Source organism: Grammomys surdaster, unplaced genomic scaffold (genome assembly GCF_004785775.1).
Source record: "Grammomys surdaster isolate TR1022 unplaced genomic scaffold, NIH_TR_1.0 125807, whole genome shotgun sequence".
Classification (NCBI taxonomy): domain Eukaryota; kingdom Metazoa; phylum Chordata; class Mammalia; order Rodentia; family Muridae; genus Grammomys; species Grammomys surdaster.
In genome coordinates this window covers 1,019,259-1,033,027 of record NW_021620638.1, presented here as the reverse complement: position 1 = coordinate 1,033,027, position 13,769 = coordinate 1,019,259, and the positions used below count along the sequence as shown (strand labels likewise).

General features: G+C 41.6%; 1 protein-coding gene across 1 annotated transcript in view; it reads left to right on the top strand.

The window, feature by feature from the left end:
- The window catches only part of Elmo1 (engulfment and cell motility 1), a 503,321-nt gene that overhangs the window by 473,430 nt on the left and 16,122 nt on the right, over window positions 1–13,769 (top strand). Inside the window, exons 19-20 of the mRNA XM_028789271.1 lie at window positions 4,712–4,819; window positions 13,108–13,190. Of these exons, the coding sequence (XP_028645104.1) occupies window positions 4,712–4,819; window positions 13,108–13,190 (191 nt within the window). The remainder of the gene's footprint in view (window positions 1–4,711; window positions 4,820–13,107; window positions 13,191–13,769) is intronic.

Genomic DNA, 13,769 nt, shown 5'->3' with positions numbered 1-13,769 from the left:
AGTGCTCTAACAACATAGGTTAGGGAATGCTTCCCCACGTCTGTGACAAGAGGTTCTCAGGGCATGCTACCAGATGTGGCTCTGCACCTAACTCTAGTAAGTCCTCTGCATACAAAGAGAGTTGAACAGACTCAATTCTTACGCCTCTTGACTATCCAGCGTGTCGTATCAGTGGTAATAACTATTATTCATTATTCTGGTCTCCTAAAGACCAAGAGACATGCTTACCTGGAGTTAACATAGTAAAGTGAGGGAAATTTTAAAATTTGTATTCTTATTGAATAAAGGAAATGAAGATCATTTTCATTACTGGAGAAAGTTCTGTTGGACAGTGTTATAAAAATTTCACTTCTCAGTGATTTTTAGCTTTTAGTAATCCATGTGACATCAGAAATTGCTTTAATTGGACCTTTCCCAGGTTTATGAGCTCTCCTAGTTAGCATTAACTGTGAGCTTGACATAGCCTAGAAACATTTAAAAGTAAAGCTTCACTTGGAGAATCACCTACATCAAACTGGCCTGTGGACATGTCTGTTATGTCTGTGGTGATTGTCCTGATTACTGATGCAGGAAAGCTCAGCCCATTGTGAGCACCACCGTCCCCAGGCAGGCAGGCAGTCAGGCAGTCCTAGGCTATTTAAGAACAGTAGCTTAAGTATGAGCCTCTGAGCAAGCCAGGAAACAGTTCCTCCATGAGTTCTGCCTGGCCATCAATCCTCAGTGATGGATTGTGACTTGGAAATGTAAGCCAAATAAAGCCCTACCACCCAACCCCAGGTTGCTTCTGGTTAGAGTTACTGCAGTACAGAAAAGAAATGAAAATGTGGGTTTTGAAACCCTCTGATCCTTAGCATATGTAGGGAGCATGTAGGGAGGAAGGGAAAGAGGGTTCAATAACAAAGGAAAGGAGAAATGGGGGAGAGACTGAAAGACAAAATGAATAAGAATAAAGGAAAAGATTGAAGCACAAAATTGTCTCCATATTTTTTAGTTTGGAGAAGGAAAGACAACTGTTAATATATTCTAGTTTGTAATTGACTGCAAGGCCTTCACATTAGCTCTCACATCCTCCGTAGATGCTAGTAAACAATCTTTGATAATGTTCTCATTGCTTCTTGCTAATTGCTTTTAATGACGAGATCTACTTTTGTATTGCCCAAAGGGATTGAGGAACTCACAGCATCATGCTGAGTCTTAAGAGGAAAATGCACATTTTTTTCTCACAAACGAAAACTACAAATCAAGCTGCTGCTGTTGACTGACACTGATCTCTCTACCACTGTGTCGTCGGTGTTCTGTGCTGGTGGGCATGGTCAGCTTCACACTCCTCTATAGCAGCCTTACCTTTGAGACAGAATTAAACAATGTTTTGAGGGTTGTCACCCTAAGGTCTAGAGCTTCCATCCCGAAGAAGATGCTATCTTAGTATCCTCCCATTTGATCACAAATCAAGAAATGTCTTCAGCCCCTGCTTCATTGTTTTGTAATCCATCCAAAACTTCTTACTTACTGAGAAAGAGAGGAAGACATTGCTTCCATCAGGCATGCACAGACCCTTTTGCTGTTGGCCATTATAGTAGTAGACAGTAAGGGGAACTTGTATAGAGAATAAGAGAAGAACTAGCTAAAGGTAGGAAGCAAACCAGGGAAGGGTGATGTGCTGTAACACAAAGTAATTTAAGACTCTTCAAGGAAAACGTTCTCTTTAGTTACAAAGCAGTTAGCCAGGCCAGAGCTGCAGGTAGCCTCTTGTGTTTCTGTTAAGCTTCCATGAATCTTTGCAAAGTATGTGGTCATTTTTGACAAGTGGTAAGTAGCCACTGTTCTGTAGTGGTTTATGAATTAAGAATACATTGTATAAGCAAGATTATTCTAGATTGTCTTTGTGCCTACTTCCCAGGCCTGGATACATTATTTATGTGATCTTTCTCTCTAATTGCCACTATGAATTGACAGAACATCTTAGTGTTCAGTGAAAGACTGACTTTGAGTGTTAGTCTTTTGTGTCTGTCATTCATTTAATGACTCCTTGCTATTCCTGAGGAATACTCAGCTGCAAATACTCTTAGATAAATAAATTTATCCTAAATATAAGCAGCAATACAAAAATTAATATAGTTTATAAATGAATATACATTGTAAAACTTCATGCCATGTTGTAATAAACTAGTTAAATTTCACAGTTCTTCCCATAAGACCAAACTGAGTATACATGATCACTGCACCATATGGACATAATGGCTTAGCAGAGTACAGCTGAGTCATGGGCTAGCCCCAGCTTGGACAGAAGGTATTTCTCTAAAGAGCAGACAGATATTAATCAACAGAAGAACTGAGGATCCCACCTCAATGCCCTCCTTCCCAATACCCATCAGCAACTCACTTAGTCCCAAAAGTTCCTCATCGGTAACATACCTTACAAAACATCATGGTCATCATAGGCCATGTAGACCAGGCCATAGGCCATGCAGTCTTTGTGTGCAGAGAGGACCATTGTGCCCTGTTATCTCAGGCTTTATCAGTTCTGGAATACTCAGAACACTTGATATCCTCCGGATTTCACAATTCCTGTTGTAAATTCTAGCTTGGTTCTTCCAAATGCATCCTTATGGAAACCCTGTACTTTTACATTTACTGATTATAATGGCTGTGAATTAGTGAGGGAATAACTTACTTAACTCTATTTAAAGTCCACTTCATAATCACCTGTGATTGCTGTACGTATAAAATGAGTTTTGAGAAGTTGGCAAGCCCAAATAAATTCATGGGCATTGCATAATCTTCCTTCTCCTCCTCCTTTTCCTCCTCTTCCTCCTCCTCCTCTTCTTCCTCCTCCTCTTCTCTCTTCCTCCTCCTCCTTTTCCTCCTCTTCCTCTTCCTCCTCTTCTTCCTGCTCCTCTTCCTCCTCCTCAGTATTTGATTTGGTTTTGGTTTTCACCAGAGTTCCCAATCTTTTAAGTGCACAGTTTCCATGTTCTAGATACAACCAGATTCTCAAACAACTCACAATTTCCTTCTGTGGGTCAAGTTTAGCATTTTCATTGTTCATTGTATAGCTTTTACTTCCATTTTAAAAGTTTTTTGTTGATTAAGTGAATTATGGTTAAGATAGGATTTTCTCAGTGAAAACAATTTTATATTGAAAATCTTTTCTTAAAATGTAATGAACAGCATTTTTGTCAGAGTAATTTCAAAACAATTTAGGAATGCAGATACAGTAATGAGGTGATTTGACCAAGACCATAGGGTGAACCAGGTGCATGAAAGTACCAAGAGGCTGGTAGGGCACAGATGCTGTGTGCCTGTGTGCTTGAAGTAAATCTTCTTAAGTCTTCATTTTCCAGTTTAGCTAACACCAACCATGCACATATTCAGTATCCAGTACTGTACCAAAGCTTTGGGACCACAGCCATTATGAACACAGTGGCCAACTTCCATTCACTGTCAGGGTGATGAAGACCCTGGAGTCTCTTGTCTGATCAGTAAATGTTCGTGGTACACCTACTAGGGAAAGCTGCTTACCTTGTATGTATTGGGATGGTGGGGTAGGGAGCATTATCTCAGGTTGCTTACTTCAGGTTTCACAGGAGGGAACATTAAGATGGCTAAACATGTATATGTAAATAATGTCAGCCCATGTTTTATTCATGCAAATAATTTCTGGAAAAGCTCAGATCATAACGATAATCAAAGAAGCCTTTCTGGAGGAGGCATCATCTAATTGAGCCTTCATAGCTACACAAACACTGGAGTCATGGCTCATCTTCTGAATCTGTAAATTTATAGCTCTACACCAGTAGTATTTGCCTTCTTTTCCCTGCCTTTGTCTTGCTCACAAGAAAGCTGAAGGGATAAAACTGGGAGTTCAGAGTAAGAATATCCTTAAGGTCTTGGCCATTTCCATTCAGGCACCACCCTGAAGGATTTAGGAAGGAAGCTGCTTGTGAACATCTTTATTCTTTCCCTAAATTCTAAATTATTCAGGCAATTACTGATGGATCCAACCTCCAAGTGTATTACCAATGTCCTGATAATTTATTCACAAATTATGGGTGTGAACTTTTAACAGGTGTTTGTTCTAACTTAAGCATGACTCTGTGTACAACTGTCTCTGCAGCCTGGAAATCAGTGTAGAAGCATCTCTCAAAACCCCCAAAGCCATTCTTACTTCACCTCTCTCCACTTTGCCGAGATTTTGTGGCTAAGGACTAGGCGTGTTGATGGTTACAGGCATTGATGAAATGCCCATGGAAACTACCCTCTTGGAAAATACTTGGCCATTGAGATAGAAGTGTTTGGTGACATTCTCAGCGGTCATCAATGTATGCAGTGCATGCCAAAATCAGGAGGGGACTTCACCATCCAGTACACTAAAATCCATTATTTATTAAGGTCTAAAACAGTGGTTCTCAACAGCCTGTGGTTCGCAGCCCCTTTGGCAAATCTCTGTCCGCAAAAATATTTACACTACAATTCATAACATTACAAAATTACACTTATGAAGTGGCAATGAAAGTAATTTTATGGTTGGGGGGTCATCACAACATGAGGAACTGTATTAAATGGTCACACCATTCGGAAGGTTGAGAATCACAGGTCTAAAATCAAATGAATGACTTTTCTCCTCTTGGTAGCACTATTAAGAAACATCATGACAATGTTTTTGAAACCCAAAATCATTAACCTTTTAAACATGTGTTTTTCTCCTCAGACAAGTTTTGGTATTGTCGGCTTTCACCAAATCACAAGGTCTTACATTATGGAGACTTGGAAGAGAGCCCCCAAGGAGAAGTGCCCCACGATTCCCTGCAGGACAAATGTAAGTGTCTCCTTCCCTGGACACCTGGGTTTTGGTTCATTATTTATTTCTTATTCATAATGACACATACAGAAATCTATTAACTTAAATGAACCCATTTGTGCATGATTCATTCTGTAACCTCAACCTGTGCATTCCCACCAAGTACACAGTGGAAGGATTTGAAGCTCAGGGATGAGCAGGACAAAATGTCAGAGTGGGTCTTACATATCTTTCCAAAAGAGTGAAGTAAGAGTCCAAATGTCTGCTTTGGATAGTGTGTATGTATATAAAGGTATTTTAAGGGAATAATATATAAACCTGATTTTATTGATTGTATTTTCAAGTAATCTAAAATAATTTCTTATAACTTATATGTGACAATCTCTCCCATATGACATATGACTTAGCATGTCCTATAATTAGAACACAGAGTTAGTGAAAGATTCAAATACTACTTTTGAGATCTCAGATACTTGGGAACTTATAATAAATGACCCAGGAACTCAGTTGTCCTCCAAGATATGTACTATTTCTATTTATTTACCTTTTCTATGGGCTTTGTTTTAACGTGGTTTTAAAGAGACAATAACATGTGATCCTTTTAACCTAATACCAAATCAGGTAACAAGTACCAAGGTTCAGTGCCAAGTGTAGAGACTAAAAGTTATTAAAGCAACATTTAAAAATGCCAGGATGGTGAATTAATTTGGAAGAAAAATGAGTCAGAAGTAATACGTTCTTGGAGGACACTCTAGTCAGGGAAATCAACCAGGGACCAGTTGTCAGGACATGCTTAAATAACCTTTAAGAGTAGCATTGATCCTGCTGTGTTTAGACAGCCGTATCCGGGTAGTGTCTTTGACCTCCTACCACCTGCTGCCTCACATCTGCCCTCCATCACCCCAGGGCCCATGAAAGTCAAATCCAGACTGCCTGCTGTACAACTCAGGACCACAGGAATCAAAAATAAACCTGAGTGGGAAACTTCCTGACACTTTCAAACTCTGTGCTGACATCTCAGACAGAAAGCCTAGAATATTTAATCTTCCTCCAGTTTAAAAATGGGACAGTGTGGTCTTCATAGTGTCATATGGTTCATTTCCGTCTATAAGAGAACTGCTGTCCCAGCATGCATTATTGACACCCCATAGCAGGAAAAGGTAATCTGAAACCTAGAACAGAAGGCTATGCCTGGGCACCACCACCACCACCACCACCACCCCCCACACACAGACACAGGGAGTGAGCTCTTAGGCTTCTGCAAGAAGCTAAGAACCCTCTGATCAGAGTTGACAAGGCCAACACCCTGTCACCTAATACCAAGCTAGTGCTTCTTCAACTGTGGACCAGACCATAAGAACTTAGAAAATTGGAGCTCAATGCTGGATGGTGGTGGTGGATGCTTTTAATGCCAACAATCAGAAGGGAGAGGCAGGAGGATCTCTGAGTTCAAGGCCAGCCTGGTCTATAGAGTAAGTTTCAGGACACCTAGGGGCTACACAGAGAAACCCTATCTTGAAAAAGAAAGAAAGAAAGAAAGAAAGAAAGAAAGAAGGAAGGAAGGAAGGAAGGAAGGAAGGAAGGAAAGGAAAGGAAAGGAAAGGAAAGGAAAGGAAAGGAAAGGAAAAGAAAAGAAAAGAAAAGAAAAGAAAAGAAAAGAAAAGAAAAGAAAAGAAGGCTATAGTCAGACCTCACAAATCAGAAACGCTGGGAAAGAACTGGAACCTCCAGGTGACTCTGGCTTACTCTCAAGTTTTAAAAATACTAATGTTTTTATGTTGCTGAATATTTCACAGCAATTCCACAAATATGACTTTCTCGAAAAGTCCTTTTAATACGTAACTGAAAATATGTTGTCAATTTGTAACTTTTTAAAAAAAGAATCTTAAAAAAATAAAAATTAACTAAGATCTAGTATCGTTGTTTTCTCATAAAAGGGAAAAATATATAGAGATATAGATATATATGTGTATATATATGTGTGTGTATATATATCATGCACACACACACAAACACATGCACTCACACAGTAAGAAAGGCTTAATCTTTAGAAGAAAGAGCAGTCCTTTCTGCTCATTGAATTATCTATGTGAAGAGCACACTCCTGAGTCCTCCTTTTTCTCCACTTGCTATTAATTGGTAAAGCAAAAACCTCTCATGAGCTAGGGTGTGTCCACAGCCAGTGATCTGGAAAAGCATTAGAAGTTCCTGGTACCCAAAATAACTACTACTGTTCAGGACATCTTCTCCCAAGACCTTTTTCACCTGGGCAAGAAATGGAGAAAGTAGTTTGGGCAAAAGAATCAATACACCCTGACTCCACCCTGAGAATCTATTCTCTACTTATTGAGTGTATGATTTATCCTCACACCTACAGGTAAACAATCCACTTCTCAAATTGGGCATAGGCATAGAACTGGCACTTTACCAGTTTCAGGTGCAATACACCAATGCTTAGGAAATGACAAGCCCTAGAGAAAGTTCTAGAAGTTGGCTGGCACCAGAGCCCTATTAAAGGGCAGTTGCTGGGGTTTCCCACCAAGCAATGTTCCTCATCTCCAAATCCCCAGAGTAGAGAAAACCAACAATCAACTAGGTATGCAAGGAGAGCCCTGGCCTGGGTACCCGCAGGAGGGACAGCTGGAGCTGAGAGTCTCCATTCCCCACACAGGGACTGACATGGGTTCTGGGAGAAGTTAGCATTCTTCCTCCTGGAAGAATGAGTCATGTGCCCTCCCTATCCTCCACAGCCTTTCAAGCCCAGTGGTGCAGAATTCCAAAGGGCATCTCACACTATATCCCTTGAAAGAGAGATAGAAATTATATAAGTTTAAGAGTGTGTCGGGTGGGGGAGGGTGTGTGTTGGTGAGATTATATCTACCTATGTAGGGGTCAAATCAGGGGCTATGCTTGTATTATAAAATGAAATGAAGTTGTGTACCTAAGAAGGCCCTGCCCTGCCCTGCCCTGCCCTGCCCTGCCCTCCCCTGCCCTCCCCTGCCCTCCCCTGCCCTCCCCTGCCCTAGGAAACTAAGTGTGCAGCTTCCAGCACACACCTGGCTGCCTTATGTGCCAATTCTATCTCTGCCTGGGCTCTTAGAAGCAGAAAAATATTCCACGAGAAAAATGAGTGAGAGACCTTGAAACGCTGGAACCTAAAAGGGATGTCTCCATCACAACCCTCCTCTCAGGGCTGAGGGAACCCTGCAGAAGAGAATGTGGAAAGAATGTAAGAGCCAGAGAGGCTAGAGGACACCAAGGAAACAAGGCTTTCAAAACAGAACAGAGCCAAAGCGTATATGAACTCAGAGATTGAGGCCACGTACACAGGGCCTGCATGGGTCTGCACCACATGGGGTCCTAGAGCCGAAAGGAGAAGTGGACACACAGACTCATCCCTAACCCAAATTCTAACTCCAATCGAAAACCACTTGCAAATGAAATTTTAGTTTTCCCTAAGGGGTTCTCATTGAGGAAACGAACTACTCTTAAGTGACTGACTGTGTGCCCAGCAGTAAATGACCAACAGAACACAAACTCAATGGCATCTTTGAAGGTTCCTTGTTTGATAACACTATATCAAGACTTTTCCTTTTCTCATCTTTTTAAATGTTATCTTCCCTCCCTCCCCCCAGCCCTGGTTCTTTGTGTATCTATTGCGCCTTCTGGTTTTGTACTTTTATAGGATTCCTGAGTGTGTAATAGGTGGCTCTCTGTGATGACATCTGTTTCTTGGGCTCTTTTCTTTCTGTTTGTTTTGTACTACTCTAATGTGGTTTTTTTTGTCTTATTTTATTTTGTTTCATTTTTATTCCTTGGAAGCCTGCTCATTTCTAATGAAAGTCAGAAAGGGGATGGATCCAGACAGGAGGGGATGTGGGGAGGAACTGGGAAGGAGAGGAAACTGTAATCGATGTATAGCATATAAAAATCAGTTAAAAAAAAAGTGGGGGATTCTTTTAATTAATGGTATGTGTCATCACCTTGTGGTGTATTTTGTCCTCTCCTGAGGCCAGGAGGAATTGTCTTTCACCCCTTGAGTTAACCAGAGCTGAATAATAAAGGATTGATGAATCACATGGTTAACTGGACCCTTTTCTCCAACTGGTCCTAGTGAGAACTGGAGGACTCCCCTTGGCTGTCTTCTTCCTTAAAGCTTTGAGCTATGTTACTTTTCATATTTTTCTGATCCACAGGAAATAGAGCCCTTGAAAAAAACTACATTCCCTTGTATCTCTTTTCACTCTGCTCCCTCCCCGGGCTTAACAGGCTGCCATCCCCATCACCCTATCACACTCGAGGCTCATTTGCTTTAGCCATGCCTAGTGCCCTTTAAGGCCTCTGTTTGAAAGAATCTAGGCCAGTGTTCTTTGCCCCCACATCAGAGGGACAGGGAGGAAAGCACAGGCCAGTGCCCTCCTCCAAGATTAAGCCTATTATAGAGGATGAAGAGAGCATCTGACAGCCAGGCAAAGCGGGGGATTTGGGTCGTGGAAGCACAGTGAAGAATTCGGATCCCTCCACCTACTGAGAGAATGAATGCAGATTAATAGTAATGGGAATAATGGCTGATGGCATTTGCTAAGTGCATAAGGTATGCCAGGCACTGTGCTCGGAGCTTAAGTGTGTTATCTACTATGCAACCTGAAAGGACATTTCATCCATATTTTAGAGATAAGAAAAGTGAGGTAGAGAAGCATTAAGCATAACTAGTTGACAGCCATGGGTCAGTAAACAGTAAGATGAAGGTATTTGCAGGCAGCCAAACAGCCCCATGGCTTATTGTAATTCCCTTTTTTTTTTTCTGCCTGGAATAAAATTGATCTGAGACTCTGATCTGGAGCAAGCCCAACGTGGGAGAACAAGAGGTGGGAGAACAAGAGGTTAATCAAGCCCCTAAAGCCTTAGTTTCTGGTTCCAAAGGCAGGGTGTGGTCCATCCCTCAGTGCTATAAGCTGATCTGCTAGGTTAGGAAGAGCAGGCGCTATCCTAACTGTTGGAACAGCCCGCCTTCATCCTGTCTTATGCCACAGAAGCTTCTATTGAGGATACCTACACACAGCAATATCTGCAAATAACATGTACTCAAGGTTTAGAGCCACTTCCTGAAGATGTTTTGACTCAACTTCTCCCAGGGACAAAAAAAGCTAAAAGTGCTTGCATCATAGTGGCCACATTTGTTTATTAGTAATATTTTGTCATTTAAATCATAATTAAACTTTCTTTCAAGATACTAGTAAGGAGTTTCCTCAATGCCTTTAGAGTGAAGCCCTCATTTGTGGTTGATCTCATTATGATGCAGGTTGCTTACACCTTCCAAACACAAAGGGACAGGAGCCTAGTGAGGGAGCATGGAACGCTAATACCAGATCTGTCCCTGGCTACCTTTGTGCCATTATATAAGGAATTCTTCCTCTTGAACTGTAGGCTTCCCATCTGCAAGATGGAGGGTTGAATTAGCTCATCCCAACCCTTCTCAAACTGAGCAGATATGAAAAATGAAGATGTGCCATAGAGTAAGGGTGCTACTTCCCTCACTGGTGGCCTCCTGCTCCTCCCAGCTCTGTCCCCCACTGATTTATCTTTCTCCCATGTAGAAAGAACAAATCCCAAAGCTAGCTTGGCTTTGAAGTCCTCAGTAACTCCCTACTGAGTGAAGGTGGCACCTTTGTTTCTACCGCTGGACTAGAGAGGACATTGTTTTCAGTTTTCCCCATGTTTAATCTTCCAGTGCATCTAGAGAAAAGCTAAGGAGAGAGGGAGAGAGGGAGGGAGGGAGGGAAGGAAGGAGGGAGGGAGGGAGGGAGGGAGGGAGGGAGGAAGAAAAGGAAGAAAGAAAGAAAGAAAGAAAGAAAGAAAGAAAGAAAGAAAGAAAGAAAAGAAAAAACAGCTTTTCAACATGACGATATTTTTAGTAGTTTATGTTTCTTTTTAGTCATAATCCCATGAGCGACACAGCAGCTTATCTCCCTGATAAGGAACAATGGATATTTAAATAGAAAATACGTATAGCCGCAATATCCAGTGAAAAGAGATTTTTTCTCCTGTGAAGCCTTTGCATTAAGGATTCAAAAGACGATCCAAAGCAGTTTTGTGTTTTCCTGTCCCAGTCTACAGTCTACATGTTTTCAAAGCCAAGGTGTAGCTTACCTTTGTAGAAGATGGACACTGGAGTTCATTAAACATTTCATATAACAAAGGATTTTCTACAACGTACTTGTGATTTCAACTCCAGGTGAAGTTTTAGGAGGTTTTATGAATTGCTTAGCTAATTAGATTTTAAAATTCCCTTGAATGTCTCCATTGCAAACGTAACCAACTTCCCTAAGTGTTTAGATATGCCCTGCAGACAGATAAGCCACAGAGGCAGCAAGGCTCGCTAGCCCTTGGTTATGAAAATCGACTTGTGAGACCTGAAGTCAGACAACTGAAGTAAGATAGGCTCAGGAATCATAAAATCCACCAACAGGGTTCCTATCCAAAAGAAATCAAGAGAGGGCCCAAAAAAAGAGGCACCTGTGGCATAGGGCTGATCCAGTGGCAAGAGGCTATGCGGCTACACCATGATGCAGGAGCCAGCAGCCCCTCATCTAGTGAGCTTTAGCACAGCAGATGTCTCACCCATTAGGTTGATGAAGGACCCTTCTATTCCCTTAGGGCCACAGGCTAATGCCCCTTTTGACATACAGGCGTAAATTGCAAAATCTAGATAGAACGATGGAAGAAGAAATGGCAGATTAGAGCTTTTCAGCCCCTTAGTCTAGATAAGTATTTCCTCTTACATCTTACCTAGTCACAAGACCCCAGCTAACCATAAAAGTTTCTGGAATTCGTAGTCTTCCTTGTGCCCAGGAGGAGGAGGAGCCAGACATGGATATTGAAATTGAATACAAGTGCTCTGAACAGAATGGACTAGAATCATGGCTACAGGGTGGGGGAGTAGATGTTGTTAAGTAGATGATGGTAAAGCCCCCAGAGGTTAAAGCATACCCTCTTCTCTGGGCTTGAGAGCTCTGGGAATGTTTTCCAGACTTCAGCAGAGTCTTAGTATTCCTGGGAGATTAGCTTTTACTATTGTTTTAATAGTCCACAATTTTATAATTTTGTTGTTATCCACACTACAATCAGTTTCTTCAGTGAAAGTGTACAAGTTTTAACTGTAAAATCTGCCATAATGTTCTCCTTTAAGACTGGAAGGCGCCGGACGGTGGTGGCGCACGCCTTTAATCCCAGCACTTGGGACAGAGGCAGGCGGATTTCTGAGTTCGAGAGTTTGAGGCCAGCCTGGTCTACAGAGTGAGTTCCAGGACAGCCAGGGCTACACAGAGAAACCCTGTCTCGGAAAAACCGAAAAAAGACTGGAAGGCACTGGTTGCTTATAGCCCTCTTTTAGCAAAGCCAAGCTAGGCAGTGTGTGCAGCTAGATTCACAATCATTGTGGAACTGGACAATTTGGGATTGGAGAAGGATAGATAACTTAGTGTTTTTTAGGTTTTTTTTTTTTTTTTTTTAATTGAGATTCTGGGCCATGCTACCCATCCTTGTCTCTCTTATTTAATTTTAAAGAGTATTTTGAATGCAAGACCTTTTCTGTTTCTTATCTTCTTCCTACTCCCGAGCAAGCCATAAGATAGCATCATTCTATCTAACTGCGTTATTTTCCAAAGGCTCAGTAAGAAAGGAAGGTTTCCTTTATTTTATTGAGTTCATTTCCACTGCCTGTTGAACAAGGACAACCAAACCTTACAGAGCTGCTATGACAGTTTATGATTTGGGAAAAGGAGCAATTTGGAAGGAAAGTTCAGAACTGTTTGAAGTCAGATTGGTGATTTAAGCTAGATCTGCTTACTCTGTTTAGCCAACCCTCAGAAACAAACATAAGTGCAAATGCTAGAGATACCAATACATAGGAAGCACTTGGCATTGCTCATGGGACTCAGAAGCCCTTACAATGTCAGTATTAGAACCGCCCATATTGTAGTGAGCAGTTACCTCCTGCTGCATCTATTATAACACCACCGCTTACAACACCACTATAGGTGTTATTTCAGGTTTCAGTGAACCAAATCTTATGTATGGAACTACCATGCTAGAGATATATTTTACCAAAATATAATATGCTCGGTTGTCTAGTTTCTAAACACTGCCTGACTTCTCTTTCTCTTGTCACATCACTGCCTTTTTCTTTCTGCAGTGGCTTCAGGAAGTACCAACCAGGGTAGCAAACTCAATGAGTACATTTGCTCCTTTATTGACCTTGAAGCTTCCAGTGGTGATGTAACTTTCATTATTTTTATGAATTGCAGTGCCGGTGGCAGATATCAAAGCAGTGGTGACGGGAAAGGACTGCCCTCATATGAAAGAGAAAGGTGCCCTTAAACAAAACAAGGTATGATTTCTAGATTATGATAAGTGTCTCTACCTGTACAATGCAGTGAGCCATCCGAATGATCCCAGCCTTCATTTACAAATGTTTTGGAGGGTTCACCAAGGAACTGAAAGGTATTTTATGTGGGGTTGTGAATCTCAGCTCTCCTCTTTTCTTCCCTGATCCATTCCTTCCCTGTTTGGTGCCTTTACTCTTTCTCTGCCTGATCACTTTTCTAGTGTCTGCTCTCTCCTGTTCCCCAGTTCTCTGTCTACTCTTAACCTTAGAAAGTACAATGGCTGCGCTCCCTCTGTCTTTGTATGAGCCTTCTCCACTCATCTTCACCCATTCTGAAGGATTCTTCTCACCTCATGTTTATGGTATTCCCTCTCCCTACATGGTTCCACTGAGACTCAGTGAAGACTAAGACAGGCGGACACCAGCCTCATGAGTCATAGATATGAGAAAACACTAAGCACCTGTCCCTTCAGCATCATAAAAAGTAGATTATTAAGTATCCAAATGAAGCTTAAAGGAGAGCAGTACCCAGGAATACATGCTTAGGTACCATGAACAATGCCCAGGAGTACATGCTTAGGT